Below are 15,360 nucleotides of genomic sequence, written 5' to 3' on the forward strand. Positions count from 1 at the left end.
ACCTACTTATTTTCAGATAATCTAGGGGTTTTTTTGTCTTTTCTCCTCAACTAGCTATTCCCAAACTGCTTCCCTTTCGACTACTAATTTTAGCAAATATTTCTAACTCATTTGCATATATCATACTTGTTCACATATATATTCTAAAATCTAGTGAAGTATATTTGCAAAAATCCTATTGATTAAAAAAACTTGAACAGTTTTAAAAAAATGTTTTCCATATATAGACAAGTCAATATGATTAACATGGAACTAAATACAGTTGGTTTGCACAAAATCAGATAACTTGAGGTTTAACAATTATAAAGTTGATTTCAATTCAAGGGCTTTATTACAAAGTTATAGTCAAAGTTTAATTTGATTCATCCAATTAAATGTAAATTTAACTTGTTCTATTATAAATATGCATAATTGTTCATAGCTCAGCTAGCTGGATAGACTCTTTGAGCACCTCTTTAATTAATATATTCACCTTTTTATTGTCTTTCGTATCCTTGGAAGCCATTTCCTTCGTGTGCTTGTAGAACTTGATTATACGATTCTTTATATATGTGACATCTTGCTGAAAATATCCTTTTATTAGCAAACAACTAACTATAATGAACATCTCAAACTAGTAAACAACTAACATATAAACATATACCTACGTGAAGTTTAATCTCCAGTTTTTACCCAAGTATTGCATATATTATATGACAAATATGCCACAATCATACTTGTAAAATGAAAAAATACCAAGTGAAAAATATATACAGGTACAAAATAAGTTAACAAACAAATGCAAAATAATTACTCATTCTTTTGTTGAGGAATACCCTTCATTCTCTACACCATCCAATCTTTGTAATAATTGAACCCAAATTGTGCCAAAAAAAAATGAACCTATAACATATATGCACAAAAAGGAGATAAGAAACATACACAAAAAGGAGATAACAAAAACATAAAAAATACATTATCGAGTAAGTTATGTTATCATACTATTTGTTTGAGGTTTTTATCTGCTAAATATGTGTTTGGTGTAAAATTGTACAGCTTGAAGTTCTTTTTCTTCATGTTCATTTCTCAAAGAACTCAAAGGAATTAAGAGTTGCAACATAAATCTAGATTATGCAAAAATGTATTTATAAGTATGCAAAGTTGTGTAAAAATATAACTTGTCAGTATCAAGAAAATGATACATCAAGTTGTTGCTCTCAAAGCAATCAATTGGCTCACCTCGCTGTTGTGACCATTTGTTGTGAACAGACAAGGTTTACCAGTTAGTTTTTATTAATCGGTAGTAAAACAATATAAACATCGCTTTTATAACTTATAGAGAAATATAGGGTAAGGTAAAGGGTCTTCAACAAGTTGTCTCTTTCTCTATCCCCGTTGTGAGCCACTTAGATTCTTCTATGAATCTTGCTAGATGTTACATAGTAAATCTAGTGTGGTAACAAAGAATAAACAAAATTATGTATAAATATAACAAAATAAATTAATTAATTAATTAATATGTAAAACTAACACTTATGTCACTTGTCAAGAGAGTTTCTTTGCCAAACTCATACTTTTTTAGCTTTGGGGTGCATTAACTTGTTCTTAACAACAAAATAAATTGTATACGATTAATATCAAATATATAGACATGATTCAGGATATTGCTTATTCTTCATGTATGACCAATTATTCCTTTCTCTTCGAAACTTGGGGCTCTTTGAACCCCTTTCTTTTGTAAGAACGTGTACGATCATGCATATCAAACTAGATATACACATAAAGAAGCAGTTAATTAAAAAACATTAGATATACACATAAAGAAGCAGTTAATTAAAAAATATTAGATATACATACAAAAAAGCAATTCATTAAACAACATTAGATATATATGCATACTATAACTTGTGGTGCCACCGCTTGTAGTCAACCCCACTACATACACTATACTTATATGGCACAACATTCTTGGATTATGTTCATCGTCTATTAACCTTATGTTGCCCTGCTTTGCAAACCACTTTTGGTGGATTAACAGCTATAAGAGTAAGTGAAGCGATGTATGGGACATTATTTATCATTAGAAAGAATGTATATTAATTATATGCAACTCGATACGATTCAAATTTGAACCACTTGTTGCAGTAATTCTCTGGTAGGTTGCCCTTATACAAAATGCATGTGATCGTATATTCGTAAGGAATCCTGGTAACATATCACTCTTCATAAAAAAACAAGTGCCTCTGAAGATCAACATTGTAAACGTGAAATCGATTGTGGGCTTCGTACCATTGTTGGAGGCAATGTACTACTTGCACACGTGTTTGTTGCTTTTTTCTTCAGTTTTTCTAGCTTTTTTTTTACCTTCGACACTACAATGCCTGTCATATGTTGTCCCGCAATATTTTTTTTCTCAAAAAGTTTTATCGGCATAAGATGAAGTTTTTCAATAAGTAAAATTAGAGGATTATCATGTATGGTGAGAATCCATGAATTGAAGTTCTCTGCTATATTAGATGTTAAGCTGCCGTATCTTTTCACTTGAAAGTCACAATTAGCCCAATATTTTGGATCAATGTCAGTGATAATATAATTATATGTGTATGTGATTTGTTCCTTAATTTTGCCAAGAAAATAATTGCATTGTTGTTTGTGGCTGCTTGAGCTGCACTCCACCAAAGTGCACTAAAAAGTAAACCAAATTGCTTTGAAAAGTTCTTCATCAAATGCTTCATGCAAAATCCAACATGACATGTAGATTATGTGTGAGAAACAACATACTTTAAACCTGGATATCTATCTGAAATAATTGTCAATACTCTTATCTCTCTAAACTCATTGAAATGTATGAATTCATGTTTTAATACATCTAAAAATCATGCCCATGAATCTTTGGACTCCTTATCAATAACTATAATTGCTACCGAAAATATCTCATCACAAGGATTAATATTATGTGCCGAAGCAATGTGTAGAACATTATTTGCCATTGAAAAGAATAGATATTGATTATATGCAACTCAACACGATTCAACTTTAAACCATTTGTTGTAGTAATCATCTGGTAGGTTGCCCTTATACAAAATGCATGTGATTGTATGTTCGCAAGGAATCTTGTTAACATGCCACTCTTCACAAGAGAACAAGCACCTCTAAAGATCAACATTATAACCATGAGATCAGTCGCAGACTTCATACTATTGTTGAAGGCAATGCACTACTTCACACATATTTATTATGCTTTTTTCTTCAGTTCTTCTAGTTTTTCTTTGACCTTAGGCACCACAATGTCTATTATATGCTGCCACACAATCTTTCTTTTCTAAAAAATTTTTATCAGCATGAGACAAAACTTTTCAATAAGTGAAACTAGGAGTTTGTCATATATGGTGAGAATCCATGATGTTAAGCATTCATATATTTTCGCTTGAAAGTAACAATTAGCCAATATTTTGGATCTACATCAGTGACAATATAATTGTATGTGTTTGTGCTTTGTTCCTTAACTTTGTCAAGAAAATAATTGCATTGTTGTTTCGTGGTTAATCGAGTTGCACTTTACTAAAGTGCATTGAGTGATAAACCAAATTTTTTTGAAAAGTTCTTCATCAAATGCATCATGTAAAATCTAATATGACATGTAGGTCATGTGTGGGGAATAACATACTTTAAACCTAAATGTCTATATAAGATAATTGTCAATAGTTTCCTCTCTCTAAACTTATTGAAGTGTATGAATTTGTGTTTTAATACCTCTAAAAATCATGTCAATGAATCTTTGGCTTATCAATAACTGCAAATGTTATCAGAAATATCTTAGCACATGAGTCAATACTATGGGTCAACAACAATATACTCGTGTATCTTTCTTTTAGGAATATGTCATCTACCATAAGAACTGGAGGGAATCCTTTCAAAAACTCATTGATGCTTGGCCAAAAGGATAAGAACATGTACTTAAATTGATCTTTCTGATCGGTCTTAATATATTCTAGTGATCCTCAGTTAGCATTCATCAGATGATCCAAATAGGTAAGAAGTATCTTGAAGGATTGTTCAAATAAACCATATATTGCAGTCTTAGTGTGTTCTCTTTCACGACATGCTTGTTTGTAAGTAACCTTCATACCTTCCACGCAACTAATGTCATTCATGATTTCTCTTAGAGTTTTTGGGTTATCATACATGCATTTGTAAATAACACTTGAAATTCACTTGCAAGCCACTTTCTCTACTACAATGTTGTCTAATGATCCACTACATGTATGTTCCCTATCATACCTCTTAACTTGAAAGAAACTTGCTATGCGTACTTTTGTGCAATAGATCTTCTAGAGACAATCAACCATTATATGAGTGTTCTTCCTCGTGCATACGGGAGGGATTCTATTATTGCATCTCTTTAAAAAAATTTCTTTATAGTTATTTTTAATCACGTGATCTTTTAAAAACTCACAGCAATGCTCAAGATCATTAAACCTTTTGCCCAAAGCAAGGTCTCGATCATTTGAGTGTATTGATAACCATTGGAATTGTTCACAATCATTAAACTTTTTATTATGCAATTACTCATACAAATTAGATGTCTCTGCTTGAATGATTTTCAATTATTCTTCATTATATGAGAACTCATTGAACGAGAACCAAGGGTCTGCATTCTTCAATGTCATGGTATGCTTATCATCATCGATATCATCTGATTCTGCATTATCAATATGATCGTTGTTATCACTAATTGATTGTTCGGCTGCACCAACTACATTAAAATTCATTTTATCTATCACTTTATTTTTTAACTTTCAAAATTAACCATCAAAATATCACATTCATCTTCACACCTCATCTCAACCATGAATTACATCAAAATTATAACTTATACCTAGCAGTGACGTATGACTCAAAAGGCTGCATGTCATTCAAATTATTGCGATGAAGATCACTGGAACTTCTTTGCTCACATGGTTCCCTATCCTTTGCAGTGATATGTTGATCATGTAGAACATCAATATCATCCACTGTTTAGGATAGTTAGATAATTGGCAAAAGACTCGGACCAATAGATGGTGCTTAAGATAGATGCACATTCTCTATAGGATTCATATCATATCATTGATTAACTACTCCTTTTTTAACTGCTTTTTCATTAACTTTATATACTTTCAAGTAAACATCACCACTAAATATCATTGATTCTACATCATCATCATCCTCAACATCTATCAACATTCTTGATTATTTGAAGAACAACTATATCGGAGGGTTAAAGTTATATATTCAATTTTATGAGACATCAAAGTCACAAAATCCTTAAAGGTAATGTTTTGGAGACCATTATTAATTTTTAATTAGTGTAATCAGAACTATGTGTACTTTAGCCCTTTCATATGCCATCATTGTCTGCCTACAATAACTATGATAGTGTACTTTAGTCCTTTTAATACTTCTGCACAGTGAACCCTAGCTACATTACTCCAACACAAGAACAACAAACATTAATTAAAGGATAAGCAAACAATCATAAATCATGTACACCAATATATATTTCTATGTAAAAATCATAAACATATTAAACACTGAACGGAAGTCGATCACAAAGATGATACCGCAACCTCCTCAGAAATACTACGCATGGGAATATGCAGGTATATATTGTATGAAACTTACCTTTCAAACTTGTAGATGTAGAAGTCGATTATAAGGATGATACTGTGACCTCCTCAGAATGCAAGAATCATCGTAAGGATTATACAGAGAAGTTCTTTGCAGACACAAACGAGAAGAAAAAACCTTAGAACAAAAACGAGTATATATATGATTCGACAAAATCGCAACTATTAAGAAAAATTGTATATAATAAAAAAATCGCAAATATGTAAGTAGCATATTTGTGATTTTGTTGGTTCCCTTTAAATGGAGTTTCACACATAAATTTATGTAATTTCAGGATATATGTGAAACAATATATTATTTGCGAGAGGTGTTTCGCAAAAAATTGTACACAATTTTTTATTATATGCGAAAGATTGTAATATTTATCATTTTTGTGGTTTCAGTTTCACCGAGATTTTGCAAATAAATTTATGCGAGTTCGTTTGGTCTAAATTTGCATAAAACACATGTAATTCTGGATCTAAGTAAGTGTTGGACCTAGCCGATGGGTGGTACAATTTTATCACAAAAAGGCCTAAATTCACAGTTGTGAAGGGTGCCCTAACGTTGTCGGATATTTATGACTTTAGATATCGAGAGAATAACGAAAATTGTAGGATTTTTGGAAAATCTCATCAAATTACTTGTACAGTCATTTTCCAAAAATTTTTGCATGGTCTTGCAGTTCATTGCCTCAAATTATTTAATGAAACAATATTTGTTTAGGCGTTAGAGTGTCGGTTTTTTATTTGCTCTCGTTGCCAAAGGTTTGGATTGGATCTCAAACTGAGTATGTTTAGCATTTACCTAGTAAAGAAAACCATATCTTAATCTGACCACCAATAGGATGGATTAATTCCATTTCAATATTCTAGTATCTGAAATGCAGTCCAATTCTAGATTAACTCAAATTCCGACAAGAGCTAAATTCTAAATTGTAATTATGTATCCAAGTAGAGTATATACTTTAGTAGGATCCAGATAGGGATCCTATTTTGAAGGGACGTCCTATATATGAACCCAATTAGTAAATATGAAGGATATTAAGAATTTAAGAAAAACAGGTGCAATTCCTTTGATAAATAATAAAAATTTTATGTATAAAAAAAATGGAGGATTCGCCTAGAGCCTCAACTTCTCTTGAGCCGCCCTTGATTAAGACGATGAAAGCCGAATTTTATCCTTGTTTTTTTTAAATTCAAAAGAAAATGGCAGATGAGAAATTTTCATAGATGAGCTACGTACACAATAAGAAAAATAGAAACTATCCTGAACCCAAATTCCCTGGTAGCAATATTTGTATATATTTTGTTTTTTCATGTTGAGGAACCCTCGCTGAGAATCAGATCAGTTAATGGGCACACCCCTCTGCGAGTTAAGCCCCAGGTGGGGTCACCAATACTTAAGCCCTTACGGAGCCCACCAGCTAAAGGCACCTCCACACCCAGCGGGAGCCTAACCTGAGATGAAGGAGTCAGCACTTTTTCCCCAGGAGTCCGGATCGGGTGCAATATGATTGCACAAAAAAATTGTGCATAAAGCACCCGATAGCCCTCAATCAGGTCTTGGGTCCCACACCAGACAGGCCTGTCCCCAAGATGGAGGGTGATCAGGTGCTTAATGCACAAATATTTGCAATCATATGATCTTTTCACCTGCTGTTGGGGCCCAGTCTGACCGGCTGTAAAAAAAAGATGGAGGATGATCATGTGCGGCGGCACATTGCATTTGTGATCCTTCTCCGCTAATTGTGTTGGCCAAGGAGATTGGCAAGAATGATAATTTGAACCTTGGCCAGGACACAACAGAATCCGCAGAAGGTTAAGTCGGAGTATTTTTCTTATATTCCATGTTTGCAACAAATATGAAATTATTGTCCTAAGTCGTAAGAAATCCTCACATGATAGTACCCAGAACTAAAGAACACAAGGCAAAAAAAAATGTGTATGAGATACTACTCGAATCGGTGGACTACAAAAAGTGAAGGGAAATACAAAGGGAAAAATAATTAACTCTTGTGAGGGCAGAGAAACGCATTAATTTACATGAGCACTGAGAAAAGAGAAAAAGGAAAGAGGTACATGATGCTCTGGACGTTCCACTGCCACAACCAAATGGTTATCGGAAGTGGAAGCAGAGCACACCTCTTCAGAAGCAAAGACTCGAAAGAAGATGGCTACACATGGTCCCGAGCGGGGCGGCCGATCAGTCTGCATTGTTCAGGGAGCAACGACACAACAACATGCCCATTCATGGGAAGAAGCTCACCATCAATGCCGCATCCATTATTGGCATTTTTTCCAGGTGTAAGCCGCAATGACTTTACCTGCATCACCATTGGATCTCCAGATAGTTAACAGCAGTTTTCACAATTTCTCAGATAACGCGAGGTCAGGATAATCATATAGGAGCAATTTCGATGCGCAGATAATTGCATTTCATGAAAATTTTATCTAAAAATGCATATAGACGTACCTGCACATACTCCACAAAGGGCAGCGAAAGGTGTTTGCCGAATTGCATTAGCAAAAAGAATCTCAATAACCTTATCCTGCCACTCCCATGAACTAGCAATAAGTCCAATGCCTGGTCATCATGTTCTGCCTTTGGAGCCAGCACCTGTGAATTCAAGTTCTGCACGGTCTTGCATGAGTGGTTACAGAGCAACACACCGAGAAACTCCCCTTTCTGAGAAACCCACTTCTCTTCTTGTTTTGGAACTTCATGTTTCATTCCTGTTTCTATATCACCACCCAACGCAAGCAGCTGAACTGGGTCCTCGGGAAAGCAGTTGGGTTCACTGTCCCACTTTGGTTCTGCATCCCAGATTGGTCCTGGATCTGAAATTGTTGATGAAATATCTTCTTTGTCATTTCCTGCTGTATTCCCCCAGGAACCCCGAGAATCATTTGTGGAAGTCAAACCAGTCCAACCTTTATCTGTCCTTGATTTTGACCTTGTTCGTGGCCAGTTAGGGGTTGCTGACAGTTGCAGCTGGGGATGCAGAACTTCTTCTGGTTCATGGGTTGTATTGCTTCTACCAGAAGACATGCGCTTAGTTTTGGGGTCTATACCACGGACAATATCTGAAGGTTCACTGCCTGCAAGAGTACTGGAAGTTGTGTCTAGATCCCCTGACATTTGACTCGGAGTCAAAATGGAGTCGATACTTGATAAGCTTGACGCCCTAGGGATAGGCCTTCTCATGATATCTGGATACAAGATTGATGAATCTCGGTGCTCTCCATGCGCTGGCACGGTCCCTTCAGCATCTGGTGTAGTTTTTGACACAGGAAGATATTCCACCTCAAAACTGTACTTTGGCAAACAGAAAAATTTGAGCACTCCCGCTACAAGGTAGCGAAGAGGACCAAAACGCTTTTGATACTTCTCAGAGAGCTCTAGCACTGCAACAAGAAAAATCAATAAAAGCCTTTACAACAGCATACCTCACCCAAGAAAAATGAGTGCAGTTTCAAACGGGAACACAAGAAGCAACAAGGCAAGCCCAAACTTAACCAAATAAAAGGCTTTAGGCAAATAAGCCAAGCTCGAGGCAGTGTTTAAACTATAGTTTAAACTTGTTGAAAATTAAATAAATTACATATGTATATCGCTGTACAGTTGATTTGACGTAAAAAGTGTCTGGCATAGTGGGATCTCCTTGCAAAAACAAGGCAGCAGGTTTAAATTTCATCTTCAACCTGTCTTTCACATACTAACAAATCTCTCAACCATCCTGAACAGCTTGCAAAAACAGAAGCAGAAGCTTAATCTAACTTATAGATGCATTCTACGTAGCTTACTTAATAGAGAACATGCACAAGATGAGGAATTTTTCATGTTTAGATGTGTTTTTGGAGTGATAAAACATGAACAGCTCATATTGCAACTAAAACTTGATTATTAAAAAAATCCAGTCAACTTGAATCTACAGAAAGCATGATTTTTGGTATAAGCAATGATAAACACGTCTATAGACTCAGATTTAAGCAAAAAGCACTTGCAACCATGTTTTTTGAAGTGGTTGGGATAGCGAATGATTAGGAAATAAGACTGGTAGTAATTAGGACCCACCAATATATATATATATATATATATATATATATATATATATATATATATATATATATATATATATATATATATATATATATATATATATATATATATATATTTGGTGCTATTGAAGGCACATAATTATATGAAACTATTGAGCTAAAAATCATAAGTTTTAGAAGAAATCTAAAACTTATGATTTTCAGCTCAATAGTTCCATATAATTTTGTGCCTTCAATAGCACCAAATGTTAACCTGATATATATATATAGGGTGTGGGTGCAAACTAGGTACCAATGAAGGTTTTCAAGATTTTTGTTTGTTTGAAATCTGATAGTACATATGTGATCTACATGCTTGATTTCATAGGAATTGACTCTTGGGTTGTCCAATTCTGAGTAGCTTTTTATATGTTTTAAAATCAACTGCCCAATTTTTTCATAAATAATCAAGGCTCAAAAATTATATTTTTTTTGTCAAAAAACACGATCCAAGTGTCAATTCTTAACAAATGGACCATGCTAAACACATCTGTGGTGCCAGATTTACAAAAAACACACCGAAAGTGGCCCATCCATATGCAGTTCACACCTAAGCTGGTTCAAATATACTCCCAATCCTATTATATATACATATAGGAAAATATTTGCTGTAGTTGTGAGTTTGGAACCCCTAGCTGAAAGTCAAAGAGGCAGGTTGCATTGACCAAATATGACCCCATTGATGTGTTCAATATGGTCAGGAATAAAGACACTTGGATTGTATTTTTTTACTGTAAAAATATATTTTTTTACGGGTAAAAAATTCAGCACATAGTAAGACATTGATTTTTCGATCCCTTGAAAATCTAAACTATATGGTAGAAAAGCATGATCCAAGAGCCGGTTTCTACTAAACCAAACATGTAGATCGCATCTGAAGGGTCAGATGTGAAAAAAAGAAGAAATTACAGTTTTCCACTACAGAGCGTTTGGCTCAGATCAAGCCTTGGACATCATGCATCAAGACAAGCACGACAGAAACTGTAACAGGATATTGCATGAATGCAAACATCACTTAAGCATTTCTAGTTCAACTCGCATGGATGACTAAAAATGAGAAAAAGTGATCATCTTTTGGTACCACCCATAGAAATAATATATTTGTAGGCATGTCAAATAACACGCTCACAAACAAGGAAATAATCAATAGCAGAAAATTTTCAAATGCCAAACCTAGCATGCAAAGGTTTTTCAAAATGAATGCTCCTCAATGATATTATGAACACCAACACCAAGGATCTTTCAATCGTTTCAACAGATGATGATTAATGGATAATAGGATCCACATTAAGCAAAACTTGTCAGTTAATTATAACATATACAATAGCAGAAAATGTGTGAGCTGATGTCAAACACTGGTGTATGTTCTACCAGTCTATTTTATCAACATTAGCTTGCTTCAGATGCAACCATTTCCACTATATATTTCACAAGCACAAACATAACAGCAATGAAGCAAGTCTATATCCCAGATACTTCAGGAACTAACATATGAGACATATTCCTAGATGACCAGACCACCTTTAGGTTGACTAGATGTTGATGGATGAGGCATGTATTCAATTATCAACGCATGCTGCCCACAGCAATGCCTAGCTATAGTGACAGACACACTTGGTTCGAACTCGGTGAAAGATGAGATGGGCCTGAAACACTGTCTGTCTACTGGGAAATAGCAGCTTTTGGAGAATCCATTATAGATGTAGTGGTGCTGGCACAAAAAAAGGAAAAAATGATGAACTCAGAGTGCTAATGGACATGACATCTATCCAAGATGACACTCATTACCAAAAAGTGAAACTCATACAAAAACGGCACCTGCATTGTGTTATTATAGATGCTCATGCACATGCCTCACTGTTGTCCTCACATGAAAATATTTATTTAACATCCGTTTGAAATTGAGGAAATTGGCTATCTACCATCTGTAGAAAATTTAGGATAAGAAAATCAAAGACTATTACAAATGTCACATAATAGCTGGAAACCTATGTCACACAGATAGATTTTGGCCCCCGCATCATGTCCCCTTATATACCAGTCATATTGAAAAATTCACAAAAAAGGCTGTATCCCCGTATCTGCAGCCTTATCCATGTGACGTAGCTGGTAGCCATTTGCACATTTGCATTAGTGGCAAGACTGCACCTAAGTAGGCAATTCCAATTCTATTACGTCTACAAAATGCAGAAAGCAAATATGACCCATGTCAAGAGGAGAATCTGGCTAACATGTACTCTTTTATGTACCAATAGAGAACCATATGCAACAAAACAAAGCAATAGAAGGCCTTTAGTAGCATCCAGTATTTATTTAACAAGAATCAAATGTTCAACAAAAGTTTGCAATCTCAAATTGCATCATATGCATGCTTAATGTACGTTGAATTTTCCCAGAAATAAAGGACCATTAGTGAAATTACCATCACTAACAAACCCATAATATGAAACAGTCATGCCAAAGTGTATTGCACCAGTCTGTATCCACTCTACAGCAAAAACATCTGTAGCGGTCAGCCCCCCCTGTACATAGCAAAGAAAGAGAAGTGCAAAAATCAATTTAAGGAAAGCATACTCATCGGTTTTGAAGAGCAGCAATCTAATGGGACACTTCAGAATAGGAAGATTACCAACAATATGGAAAAGGATAGTTCCCTATTTTTCAAGTGTTTCTCATAATGGAAAGACCATCAGAAACAATGGCATACCAACTAACCGTATGGGTTTGAAGGAGATGAGTTTTCAAAGGGTTGCTGATTATAACATTAATTGTTATTCTTATATTGCCAAGAAACCAAACGATGTTAAAGAATCTATGAAAGTCTGTTTAATGATTACAAGCAATAATGAAGATAATAGTCAAAGAATCTGATGGTAAAAACGTAAGCTTAAGGAAATAAGCAAATGCAAAAGCACAACTAAAGGAGGACAGAGACCCCAAATGAAAAATAGCAATTAATATACAAAAAAAAAAGTGAAATCACATTGAATTATGCTTGGAGAGTGCTATATCATGTCACTGACAGCCAAATCAAGTGTTAGCTGTTCAAGTTCAGTTGCAAAAGGTAATGGCAAGATTGAATCCAGCTCAATCTCACCATGGGCTCAAGCATGGGTGCTTGAGCATGGCTCTCTATAAGCTGAAGCCATGCCTGAGCTTCATGCTATTCGCTTTAAGTATTAAAATACATAAAACTCTAAACCTTTATGACAGGATAAAGGGAGCAAAATTGTTAACATATTTGTTAAGATCCCCAACCTTTTGCTAACATAATAATTACACACATTTGTCCTTATTTCCTGCTTTTGCCTTCTCTACTCCTTTTTGTTCTTTGATACTTCACAATATGCATCAATGCTCGCATCATTGTGAGACTGTTCCATCAAAGATATGAAAACCACCTTAGGATTCAGCACTGCTTGTATTCATTGTGTTTAGGCTTAGTGAATTGGATTTGAAACAGCCAAACTGGTTTATAGCATCTGCTGTCCATCAGAATATGTGTAAGATTGTTGCACACTTTTATAGTTTTTTTGGGGGACCATTTGGCCATGTGCTCGCATAATCAACATTAGCAGGTCTTGTCCAGCTAATTGGGTTCAGCATTACCAGTCCATAGTTCTGGCTTATTCCTACTTAATGCTGAACCTTGAGTCACTACACAATTAATGTGGCTTATAGCAACAAGTCTTTACTGGTCTCCTTTTCATACTTCCTCCAACATGTATTATGTCACCCTTTTTATCATTGTTGTTCAAGGTCTAAAAGTGACCAGACCAAACCATCTCAGGCAACATTTCTTGATTATTTATCTCTTCTTCTCTTTTGTCATTTTGAAAAGCAAAGGAAACTTTTTATCAAAATGAATTGGGCAGATTCTCAAGGTGCAACTCAGAATTTTCTTCTTATTAGTGGTAACCCTAAACGTTCATATAATTTTACCTATATTTGCCCATCATTTCATAGACATTTATCTTCACATATGCATTTCAACCACAAATTGTATATCTTCTGGTCATTTCTCTGTTTCTTGCCACTACACAGTATAGCAGCATACTTTGAATTCTGATATTATAGAAAACACCCAGTTAATTGAAGCAACCAATTGACATTTGGCATGCAACAAAGAATACAAATATATATATATATATATATATGTGTGTGTGTGTGTGTGTGTGTGTGTGTGTGTGTGTGTGTGTGTGTGTCATAATTACTTGATCCATGTGACAGTGTAGAACTTGTTTTCCACTAAAATATGCATGCATATCATATTTATGAGGTCTGATCAACAAAAAAACTTGGTATGAAAAGTAAGATGTGGTAGAGGTTTGTTGAATCCTATTCCTATTGGCCAAGCTGATCTGCTTGTCAAACAGAAATACGTAGAGAAAACTTCTTTTTCAATTCCTGGTGCAAGCTGCATCTTCTCAATCTGACCTCATAGATGCATTCATCATAGATTATTTGATAGGAACCATGCCTTGGGTTATGTTTTTTGGATATAAAAAAGGTTTTTTTAAGTCATGAAATTTTAGTACGTTGTGGACCAGAACAAGTGTAGTTGAAAGGGACAGCAGGCAGGTTACACGTTCCACTGTGCCGAGATGTGAGGTGCAGGTGGCAATGATCACCCTGGGGTATTGGCTAGCGCCCTTGACGGGCACTCCAAGACCCGCCAACCACTCATGAAAACTCAGGTCGGTCCTCTATTCATCCGACCGAAGGTGTGGCTAACGAGGCCACCTTCACAACCTTCTCCCTTCTATCCTGTGTGGAAGGTGGGGCGGTTGAGAAAAAGCCAGAAGAAAAACTATTTACAATCATGTTCCCCCGGTATGGAGCCATCGTCGAAGTATGACATGGCGTGTATGCAAGTACCCTTGCAATACAGGAGCTCGCACTATGGGCATTGGCTTTATGCCCGACAAAGACCCCAATTACAGGTGTCTCGTCTTTTTTCCTTGTTGCGGAACTACAACCATAGTATCGAATTGCAAGGCCGAGGAGCTCGAAGAGAGGCGAAGAGCGGCACAAATTGCCGTAAAGGGGTCTCTCTTGCTTAGCTACAATCGCACTCGCGAATGAACCGGGGAGCTCGGCTCTACCCCTCAAATGCAGCCTCTTACTTGTTTCGCTCGTTCAGCATTTTTTGCGTTAGGGGTGCAACCGGGGAGGAGATAATTTGATCGAGTTGGTTGGAGCTTCCATCCTCAGACTTTCTACCAAACCATATAATAGTTGTCGTGATTCTAATCGGTTAGTCGTTGCTTTTCTTAGCTGCATCAGCTTCAGCCACTAGAATTTTCGATATTCCTTTCTATTTCTCATCGAACGGATGACATCTTCTTCTGGATATCCTAGCTATTCTTAGCATGATATTGGGGAATCTCATTACTATTACTCAAATAAGCATGAAACGTATGCTTGCATATTTGTATCTATTAACCAATAATGTGAGACCATTTAGTTAACATGGTTAAAACTGAACTATTTAAAGTCTAAGCACAACACGGTATTCTTTCTACCACTACGTTAGTACAAGATAAGATGGTTTCAAAATGCATAAATAATTTAAATTTAGTTGAGAATTTATTTGATATAGAACACTCATATCAATAAAATGATTTGAACC

At 35.4% G+C, this 15,360-nt stretch overlaps 1 protein-coding gene across 2 annotated transcripts in view; it reads right to left on the reverse strand.

Annotated features, from left to right (window-relative positions):
* Positions 1–7,441: 7,441 nt before the first annotated feature.
* LOC149845910 (sphingoid long-chain bases kinase 1-like) overlaps positions 7,442–15,360 on the reverse strand; it is a 32,618-nt gene continuing 24,699 nt past the window's right edge. For both annotated transcript variants that reach the window (XM_089996070.1, XM_089996072.1), the window contains 3 exons: positions 12,151–12,250; positions 8,104–9,035; positions 7,442–7,954 (listed from right to left, as the gene is read on the reverse strand). In XM_089996070.1, the coding sequence (XP_089852196.1) occupies positions 7,805–7,954; positions 8,104–9,035; positions 12,151–12,250 (1,182 nt within the window). In that variant the 3' untranslated portion in view covers positions 7,442–7,804. The remainder of the gene's footprint in view (positions 7,955–8,103; positions 9,036–12,150; positions 12,251–15,360) is intronic.

This window comes from Nuphar pumila, chromosome 2 (assembly GCF_984573655.1).
Source record: "Nuphar pumila chromosome 2, dmNupPumi1.hap1.1, whole genome shotgun sequence".
In the NCBI taxonomy this organism is placed as follows: Eukaryota; Viridiplantae; Streptophyta; class Magnoliopsida; order Nymphaeales; family Nymphaeaceae; genus Nuphar; species Nuphar pumila.